Raw genomic sequence first — 10,236 nt, forward strand, 5'->3', positions numbered from 1 at the left:
AGCCTCTGGGCCACACACGATCTGTGGAGTGATCCTCTGTGGAGTGAGCCTCTGGTCCACACACGATCTGTGGAGTGAGCCTCTGTGGAGTGAGCCTCTGGTCCACACACGATCTGTGGAGTGAGCCTCTGTGGAGTGAGCCTCTGGTCCACACACGATCTGTGGAGTGAGCCTCTGTGGAGTGAGCCTCTGGTCCACACACGATCTGTGGAGTGAGCCTCTGTGGAGTGAGCCTCTGGTCCACACACGATCTGTGGGGCCGTAGACTTTCTGTTTCTGCGCCAAACTGCTGGGATAAAGCGCAAACTGTTGGGATAAAGCGCAAACTGTTGGGATAAAGCGCAAACTGCTGGGATAAAGCGCACGCAAAGACACGCCGCTACAGGGACATGTTATTCCGGGTAAAATCCCGCGAAGAGGAGAGTTTTGAGGAGGGTTTTGGTGTTTTGTGTCGGTGCTGTGGACTCACGCTTAGATGTTGCTAAAGCTAACGGCTAACGGCTAATGTCAGCGGGAAACAGAAACACAGAAGAAGAAACACAGAAGAAGAAACACAGAAGAAGAAACACAGAAACACAGAAGAAGAAACACAGAGGACCAGAGGTAAACACAGAAGAGTAAACTCAGAGGAGAAGCAGAACTCTGTGTCTCTGTGTCCCTGTGTCCCTGTGTCTGTGTCTCTGTCTCTGACAAACTCTCGTGGCTGATCTAAGTGAGTTTGATTTTCATTACACCGGTTTCTCTGAGTAAACAAACGCGCAGTCTCCTGATTTAATGTTGTTTAAATGGCGCTAAAAGCAGATTCAGCCGCCTCATGGTGTGAGACACACACACGGCGTGAGACACACACACGGCGTGAGACACACACACGGCGTGAGACACACACACGGCGTGAGACACACACACGGCGTGAGACACACACACGGCGTGAGACACACACACGGCGTGAGACACACACACGGTTTGATATGTTGCAGCTTTGTTTATGTTCATGATGAAGGGATGAAGGGAAAATAACGTCTTCCAAATCCAAAATAATTCATGAAATGTCTAACTCTGACACAGCTGGATGATGTCCTCGTCTTACTGATGTCCTCGTCTTACTGATGTCCTCGTCTTACTGATGTCCTCGTCTTACTGATGTCCTCGTCTTACTGATGGTCTGGTTCTGTCTGGTTCTGTGTTGCAGATGAAGCCTATGGAGTCAAAAGAAGAATGAACCAATTCTAAAAGTCTGTCCTGTCCTCTTCATGCATGTTTGTCGTCTTCTGAATAAAAAGTATCAGGTCTTTACATGAAGCACTGAACAGTTTGAACCTTTAATTTGACAGATGCAGGACTTGAGCTGCTGAGTCGAGTCATTTGCCGCTATGATCACATTCACTCAAGATAAAGCAAGAACTTTTTCTCAAACTTTACAAATCCAGGAATTTCCAGGATTTCCCAGACACTGTTGGAGCTGACGATCTGCAGCAGAACACTGCGTCGGTCTGGAATAATCGTCTCCTCTGGGCCATTTCATTTATTTAAGTCACTGGTCTGAAGCTGTATCATGCCCACCAACCAGTCCTGCCCTTGGGGAGGGGGCCAGCCTTTGTCCTCCTCTGTTAGTACAAATGCCAAGACTGTTGCAAAAGTGCCTTGTCATCAAACATCTGCTTCTTTCAGGAAACACTCAAAGGCATCTTCAGAACTGGATTGTGGAGACGGGAATAAACCCACTGCCAACAGTCAAATCAGGACTGATCCTGGCGTGTCTCCAGTCCTGCCACAGCTCAATGGGAGTCCAACTAAAACTTCAAATCCCAAAAAGGAAAACCAAGTTACGGTTATGGTTACTATGCAGAAACACCAGAAGCTTCCTGAAAACTGTTTACAAACCTGTAGAGAAGCGGAGGCAAGTGCTGATGCTCCTTTGAAGCTTAGCCATGTCTTATCAGTGGCTCACCGGGATCTTTTCATACGAGGGAAACCAACGCTACAAAGAAGTGATCGACGTTTGGTGAGTGTTAAAATGTGAAGGAAATGTTGTTTTAATCCAGCTGTAAATGAATGTGTCTTATAACCAAATGTTATTTCTATCCCACTGCAGGTTGGGTCTTTAACTTCACTGCCTTCAGGACAACATTTATGCCTTAGCACCTCTAAGCCTCAGCCGTTGTCTGTGACGAACGACTGCTCCATCAACAAAATCCCCAAAGTTGAAGGGAAGTCTTCCAAACAGCACCAGTCACTGATTTCAGGTTCAGCTCTGAGCCTGAACTGTCACGAAAGTCAATCTGCCGATAATATTGGTGATGTGTTCTCAAATAATAATCCCCAAGAGAAGAGCCCAGCTGTGCTCAACCTGCAGTTTTGTCCTTCAAATGACAACACAGCAACTCAACCAGAACCCAACCCTAACCCTCAGAAAGATCAGACCATAGCCCTGGACGTAAACTCAGGTGAGCAGATCAGAAGAGTCATTTGACTGAATCTAATAATGTTTATAATACTATATATAATATGTAATATTGTTGTGGTTCAGTAGGGGTCCTGGTCGGCTCTGTCACAAACCAAATCTCATCCATTCATCTAACCAAATATAGTGAAGCTGCCTCCTCTTCCCCATCGTCTCTGACACCATCGTCTTCATCAGAGGAGTGTGCTGTGGGAGGAGCCCCCCTCAATGAGTGAGTACATACAGTAGATACAGTACATGCAATACATACATGCAGTGCATACATTTTTAATGTTTTTTTTATTTTTATTTTGTTCATGTTAAATGTGTAATATTTGTGCCTCAGTCCTGAAAGTGACATGCAGGTTGATGGGGCTGAAGAGGACCTGCCTGATGAACTTGAAAACGCCTGCAGTGATGATGGTATTTTTATTATTATTTTATCTATTTTTTATTGTGTAGAAATTTGCCCAACTTTGTTTATTAATTTAAGTTTGTTCTTGTATTTTGTAGATGGCTCAGATTGCTCCTCTATCACTGGTGCCTCTTCCACATCATCTCTTGTAATACTTTCAAGGTTTGAACCATTTTTCCTTTCGACCATCAGAACATGATCTCTCATTTAAATATAAAAAATAAACTGAATACGTCTGTTATGACAGTGTAAGACTTATCGCACACAGGAGTAACTTCATCATAATTTTATGTCCTAATCTTAATTTATATCCGGATGCCGGATTCCGGATTACGTTAGGTCACAATAACACATTTTGAAGTTTGATTATATTGAAAATTGTTTTTGCCACTGACACAAAAACCAAAGAGCAGATTTAAGCCAAAAAAAAAAATTGTTAAAAATCATGAATTGCAATAAATAAACATCAGAGTGAAACACTTTAGTTGTCGTTTGCATCTGTAATGAGTCAGACAAGTTATTTATTCAAACTTTTACAAATTAAGTCTGATCATATAGACACAAAATAAACAAATGTCCCAGTAGAGCAAAGAAAAGCTGACAGGTGCTGTGTTGGAGCAGTATGTTCAGGTGCTGTGTTGGAGCAGTATGTTCAGGTGCTGTGTTGGAGCAGTATGTTCAGGTGCTGTGTTGGAGCAGTATGTTCAGGTGCTGTGTTGGAGCAGTATGTTCAGTTGCCGTGTTGGGGCCATACGTTCAGGTGCTGTGTGGGTACAGCACGTTAAGGTGCTGTGTCGGGGCAGTACGTTCAGGTGCTGTGTTGGGGGCAGCACGTTCAGGTGCCTTGTGGGAGCAGCACGTTCAGGTGCCTTGTGGGAGCAGCACGTTCAGGTGCTGTGTTGGTGGCAGTACGTTCAGGTGTTGTGTTGGAGCAATACGTTCAGGTGCCGTGTTGGGAGCAGCACGCTCAGGTGCCGTGTTGGTGGCAGTACGTTCAGGTGCCGTGTTGGTGGCAGTACGTTCAGGTGCTGTGTGGGAGCAGTACGTTCAGGTGCCGTGTTGGTGGCAGTACGTTCAGGTGCTGTGTTGGAGCAGTACGTTCAGGTGCTGTGTTGGTGGCAGTACGTTCAGGTGCTGTGTTGGAGCAGTACGTTCAGGTGCCGTGTTGGAGCAGTACGTTCAGGTGCCGTGTTGGAGCAGTACGTTCAGGTGCCGTGTTGGAGCAGTACGTTCAGGTGCTGTGTTGGAGCAGTACGTTCAGGTGCCGTGTTGGGGGCAGTACGTTCAGGTGCCGTGTTGGGGGCATTACGTTGGGGGCTTTGTGAATGCAGCTGAAAGCGGCAGAGCGTGGTGGAAAAGTCGGATGCTTTGTGTATTGTTCTGTGCATTAACGGCCTGGACAGTAGAAGTCCCCACCAAAGACTGGGAGCTGATTCTCTGCAAAAACAGCCTGAAAAGGGGCTGGGGTCAGGGGTCGTGCTTTTCCCCCGCAGCCCCTCCTCGCTCATTTGTGTCCGGTAAGCACAGTGCATCTGAGGACCCAGAGATGCCGTTTATCTAGTAGTGTTGAAGGGTTTTCTCACAGAGGAGCGACCTGGGATTTGTGCCTATGCCTATCATGTGAGTGGTTAGTCGTGGTCAGTACTTTATTTCATGTTTTCAGTCGTCTTGTCTCGGTCAGTTTCTTCTTGTGAAATATAGCAGAGTGTTTTGTTGCTGTCACAGGTGTGTGATTTAACTGACCCCAAACTCACTGAAGTGTCGTGTTACTGGTTCAGAGTGCAAACGATCATCTGCCCTGACCACAGTCCACTCTTGTTACCAGCTCCACAGCGGACGCCAGCTTCTGTTATTTAGAAGTTGGTGAACTTAACTCTGTGGGCTGCATTAGCTAATGCTGTTTTAAGTGTCTTGTTTATAGTGGAACAGCAGAAGCGGGAGTTCTTGAAATAGTTGAAGTTTCAATTAATTTCAAAGGGAATTGTCTATTAAAAATGATACCCATGATGCTAAACATGCATATTTTAGGTTCACTTTATATCTCTGAAATATCTTTGAAACGTGCCAGTGGTGAGATGGAGAAGTGCACATAAATACTTCAAATGGAACACTGGGTCCTTGATTCTAGCCGTGTTTGTTTTTTAGTGTGGAGGAGCCGATGTTATTGGGGGCTGAAGATGACCGTGAGGAGAAGCCAGCTCTAGTTCTCAGTTTATTCCCCTTTTTTCCACCAACTCTTTACTTCAGCACTGCTAATGAGAAAGGTAATGAAATGCTACGAGAATATTATCATATAATGTGTCTAAGAATATTTACACACTAATACTATCTTTTGTGTCGAGTTAATCTGTTAATCTCTTTTCTGTTTGTTTCTGCAGTGGAGCTGCTGCCCATTGAACAGAGGAGGTTGTTAAAATGGAAGATGAGCACGGTCACACCAAATATTGTCAAAAACACGATTGCTAGATCCCACTTCAAAGTTACCAAAAGTATGTTTTTATTTATTATTTAGTTATTTATTATTAAGTAATGTGGTACATATAATGTTCTGTGATGTAGAGAGCCATGACTGGTTGGGCTGCTGGGGTCATCACATGAAGTCTGTCTGTTTTAAGACCATTGGAGAACACCAGAAGGTAACACTGAGGTTCAACACTCTAAGATTCAACACTGACGTTGAACGCTCTGAGGTTGAACGCTCTGAGGTGTTCAACTCTGAGGTTGAACGCTCTGAGGTGTTCAACTCTGAGGTGTTCAACTCTGAGGTGTTCAACTCTGAGGTGTTCAACTCTGAGGTGTTCAACTCTGAGGTGTTCAACTCTGAGGTGTTCAACTCTGAGGTGTTCAACTCTGAGGTTGAACGCTCCGGGGTGTTCAACCCGCTCCGGGGTTGAACGCTCTGAAGTTTAACACTATGAGGTTCTATATTTGTGGTGTAAATGTAAAAACCTCTTTGTCTTCTGTCACAGCTGAATCACTTCCCAGGGACTTTCCAAATCGGCAGAAAAGATCGACTGTGGAGGAATTTGTCTAAAATGGCGGTTCGCTTCGGAAAACAAGAGTTCAACTTCTTCCCTCGGACTTTTATTCTTCCTCAGGACATTAAACAGCTGCGAAAAGCCTGGGAGGACGGTGGTACCAAGCAAAAATGGATAATCAAACCAGTGTGTGTTTTATAAAGTGTTTCTCAGGATAAATGCATTCATAATAAATGTCACTGTATTTGTTTCCTCCTCAGCCGGCTTCTGCCCGAGGGATGGGCATTCAGGTCATTCACAAGTGGAGTCAGATGCCCCGGAAGAGACCTCTCCTAGTCCAAAAGTAGGTCACATGCACCAGCCAATGAAATGCTGTGTGCTCTTTTAAAGCAGCTCAGTTAATGTTAGACGTGGGTTTAATGGGGCGCGTAGATCTTCTGTCTGGCCTCTTTTGCTTATACATTTGTCTTGTGTGTGTTGTCGTCTGTTAGGTATCTACACAAGCCTTGCCTCATCAGTGGTAACAAATTTGACCTTCGTATCTACGCCTATGTGACCTCCTATGACCCTCTGAGGATTTACATCTTCTCTGATGGGCTTGTTCGATTTGCCAGCTGCAAGTCAGTTCCAGAGTTTTGGTTTTATTAATGTTTTGGTTTGCTTTTTATTACATGATTTAATACATATTTATTTAGGTATTCATCCTCCATGAAGACACTGGGAAACAAGTTCATGCATCTGACGAACTACAGCGTGAACAAGAGGAACTCTGAATATCAGGCCAACAGTGATGACAAGGCGTGCCAGGGACATAAATGGTCTGTCCTTCTGTTCTCCTAAAGGTCAAAGTTCACTTTTAGTTCTTATTTTTACTTGATTCTGATTGGTCACTAGGGCTTTGAAGGCTTTATGGCAGTATCTTGGTGCAAAGGGGATTAACACTACACTGTTATGGGAGAAGATCAAAGATATTGTCATCAAAACTATCATAGTGTAAGTTTTGGATCTGTGAGTAACCACATGAAGCTGAATGTGACAGTGACAGTGCTGTGTGTAGGTCGGAGCCCTACGTGACCAGCCTACTGAAGATGCATCTCAAAACCCCATACAGCTGTCACGAGCTGTTTGGCTTTGACATCATGTTGGATGAAAAACTCAAACCCTGGATCCTGGAAGTCAACATATCACCCAGGTAGGACTACATTAAACACATCACCCAGGTAGGACAGTAATAAACACATCATCCAGGTAGGACTACATTAAAGACATCACTCTGGTAGGACTGTAATAAACACATCACCCAGGTAGAACTACATTTAACACATCACCCAGGTAGGACTACATTTAGCACATCACCCAGGTAGGACTACATTTAACACATCACCCAGGTAGGACTGTAATAAACACATCACCCAGGTAGGGCTACATTAAACACACCACTCTGGTAGGACTGTAATAAACACATCACCCAGGTAGGACTACATTAAACACACCACTTTGGTAGGACTGTAATAAACACATCACCCAGGTAGGACTGTAATAAACACATCACCCAGGTAGGACTGTAATAAACACATCACCCAGGTAGGACTGTAATAAACACATCACCCAGGTAGGACTGTAGTAAACACATCACCCAGGTAGGACTACATTAAAGATATCACTCTGGTAGGACTGTAATAAACACATCACCCAGGTAGGACTACATTTAACACATCACCCAGGTAGGACTGTAATAAACACATCACCCAGGTAGGGCTACATTAAACACACCACTCTGGTGGGACTGTAATAAACATATCACCCAGGTAGGACTGTAATAAACACATCACCCAGGTAGGACTGTAATAAACACATCACCCAGGTAGGACTACATTAAACACATCACTCTGGTAGGACTGTAGTAAACGTAGCGCACTTATTCATTACTTGTCCCTCTGGTCCAGTCTTCATTCCAACAGTGCGCTGGACATCACCATCAAGGGTCAGATGGTCAGAGATCTCCTGAACCTGGCAGGTTTTCATATTCCTCAAAAAGTCGTCTCCGGTGCAAACAGCAGCCCCTCCAGCTCCTCCAGCAGGTGAGAAAATGTGACTACAGAAGTACTTGTGTCTTTTATGGACTTTTGCAGTAAATACTGATATTTTTTTAGTTTGTGTGGAGGCCACAGAGAGAGGAGCAAACCTGATTTATCTGCTGATGAGAAGGTGAAACGGGCCTTTTATCTCACTCAGCGATTTGCTGACCAGGTATGAACCATACCACAGCCCAAACTCGTGCTTGTGTTGTTTTGTGCATAAGTTTGTATGTTCCTTCAGGACTTCTTCTCTACTGTGTTGGATGTGCTGACTCCAGAGGATGTGCGTGTCCTGGCTGAGAGCGAGGACGAGCTGACGCGCAGAGGACAGTTTGAGCGCATATTTCCATCAGCGTCATCTTCTCGATACCTGCGTTTCTTTGAGTGTCCCAGATACCTCAACATTTTACTGGACCAGTGGGAACAGTCGCACTGGAACAACAGGACCAAAGGTTTGCATATATTATTTAAAACACAAATAAGGACATATTATAATGATGACATTCTTTCTTCAGGAATAGATTTGCTGAGGGCGCTGTGTCAGAAGGGAGTGCATCTGGGGACCAGTGACTCTGCTCACATTGTTAGTATAGAAATGGGTGAAGTGCTGACTATCTATGGGTTTGTAAAATCTTCTCCTGTGTTTTAGTGGTCCAAGTGTAGTTACATTTCAAAGATTGAAGCTCAGAAGCAGGACTTTGGCAGTCCTGCACGTTCCAGTCCATCACGCTCCCGGTTTGTGTCTAGTTTATTATTTGAGAACATTATCACTATGATGGTATTATATAAGTATGTACTGATGCTCCTCAGGGTGGTGGTCACACACACTCAGCGTTCTTTTGAGGAGGACGATGGCTCAGACAGTGAAGTCCTGAGTCCTGAGTCCAGTGTGACGAGCAGCGCCTGTGCCAGCCCTCAGCCTGGCCCCGCCCACAGCCTTCAACAGTTCTCTTCACTCTGAGAACCAGTTTGGACGTCGTTTAGGAGCAGACTCAAGCATCAATAGCTTCAAGAGCCAAACAGCTTCAAATGTGTGAACCACATCTATCAATGAGACAGACGTTCATCTCTGGCAGGTGCATCAAATGTAACATAAGGAACAAATCTTGAACTATACTGTTATGGTGCTAAGAAAAGCATTCATACTTGAGCTTCCATTCTGGTGCTTACATAAAGTCTGCCAGGCTAAATATTCACCCATCACACATAAACATATATTTAAAACAACACAACGGTCACTCTTCTAAAGTTAATTTTCATAATAAAATCACATGACACTCTCAGCCACTGTGTTGGAATGCCTACACTGCCCTCTTGTGGCTCAAACTGTTCTTTAGAAAACCTCAAACATACCTTTGTAAAATCTGTTTTCTGCTGTTAGTGGGTATTTCATAAGAGTTTTGTGTGAATTAGAAAGATGATACTTTAGTGACTTCTAAGGATTTCTGCAGTTAAGTGTCTGATTCATTTAACAATATAGATGGTAAAAGCCAAATGTAAAATCTGTCAACTGGATAAAAAGTTGTAGGAGTGAAGATGTTTGGCTGCTCATCCACTTCCTGCCACTTCTTTGGTTCTGAACTGATTTTACTTTTGGCTTTTACTGTGGATTGGACCTGTACGACTGAGGGATTACATAGACAACAATATAGAATATGAAAAAACTTGAATATTTTTTAGTTTAGGCACAAAGCTGAACAGCTGTAGGACTACTGCTACTTGAAAATAAATATGCCTTCATGACATCTTGGGTTTGCTATAAACCTAAAGTTCTCTTGTTTTTGAGCTGTGCGGGTGCAGGAGCTGTGAGTATTGTTGTTTACAGGTGAGATTGTGAGCAGGTAGAGCTGGTAGTGATTAAACCTGTTACATTAGGTTAAATTGAGACATGGGTACACTCTGTTCATGTTTGTATCTGGAGATGCTAAAGCTGTAAAAGTCTGGCCTTTGGTGTGTGAGGCTGCCATTACCCAAATGTAAGTATTAATAATATTGATATATTTTTACTAACATTGTTATATAAAGCCTGTATAAACTGAGGCGTGCCTCTAAATAAAATTTATTTGGGATACAAAGAAAAATCTGGTTTCTGGGTTTTATTTTTTCCTGAAACAGGGGTTTGTTCAGTATGTTAACATTGAATGTATGGCCAGGCTATGATGGCAGCGTAATAGGGAACTATTCAAATCTTTCTCTGAAGCAGTGACTGGAACCTCGTGCTCATGTTATGGGTTCTCTGTCAGTGATTTTGTGGGATTGTAGAGCTCTGTGTGTGTGCTGGTTCTGGTCATGGTCATGCAGAAATACTCACTCTGACTTGGGGGT

At 43.9% G+C, this 10,236-nt stretch overlaps 1 protein-coding gene across 4 annotated transcripts; it reads left to right on the forward strand.

Annotated features, from left to right (window-relative positions):
• Positions 1-207: 207 nt before the first annotated feature.
• ttll4 (tubulin tyrosine ligase-like family, member 4) lies at positions 208-9,992 on the forward strand. 4 transcript variants are annotated; one of them, XM_055230653.1, is made up of 21 exons: positions 208-712; positions 1,190-2,002; positions 2,093-2,444; positions 2,528-2,672; positions 2,787-2,863; positions 2,954-3,017; positions 5,001-5,119; positions 5,234-5,344; positions 5,415-5,491; positions 5,825-6,019; positions 6,094-6,176; positions 6,325-6,453; positions 6,529-6,651; positions 6,728-6,826; positions 6,891-7,025; positions 7,780-7,914; positions 7,987-8,083; positions 8,153-8,363; positions 8,427-8,494; positions 8,561-8,646; positions 8,722-9,992. In XM_055230653.1, the coding sequence occupies exons 2-21, from the start codon at positions 1,553-1,555 to the stop codon at positions 8,870-8,872; spliced, it is 2,907 nt and encodes a 968-aa protein (XP_055086628.1). In that variant the 5' UTR covers positions 208-712; positions 1,190-1,552; the 3' UTR covers positions 8,873-9,992. The 4 variants fall into 4 exon arrangements, with proteins under 4 accessions (XP_055086628.1, XP_055086629.1, XP_055086630.1 ...); XM_055230654.1 differs by having other exon boundaries at positions 215-712; positions 2,531-2,672; XM_055230655.1 differs by having other exon boundaries at positions 223-603; positions 2,531-2,672.
• Positions 9,993-10,236: the final 244 nt, after the last annotated feature.

The sequence above is a fragment of the Periophthalmus magnuspinnatus genome, chromosome 21 (assembly GCF_009829125.3).
Source record: "Periophthalmus magnuspinnatus isolate fPerMag1 chromosome 21, fPerMag1.2.pri, whole genome shotgun sequence".
Classification (NCBI taxonomy): domain Eukaryota; kingdom Metazoa; phylum Chordata; class Actinopteri; order Gobiiformes; family Gobiidae; genus Periophthalmus; species Periophthalmus magnuspinnatus.

Coding starts and splice junctions, on each gene's coding strand:
- ttll4 (XM_055230653.1), top strand. CDS start 1,553: ATGCCCACCAACCAGTCCTGCCCTTGGGGAGGGGGCCAGCCTTTGTCC. Junction 2,445..2,527: donor AGCCCTGGACGTAAACTCAG/GTGAGCAGATCA, acceptor GTTGTGGTTCAG/TAGGGGTCCTGGTCGGCTCT. Junction 8,647..8,721: donor TCCAGTCCATCACGCTCCCG/GTTTGTGTCTAG, acceptor GATGCTCCTCAG/GGTGGTGGTCACACACACTC.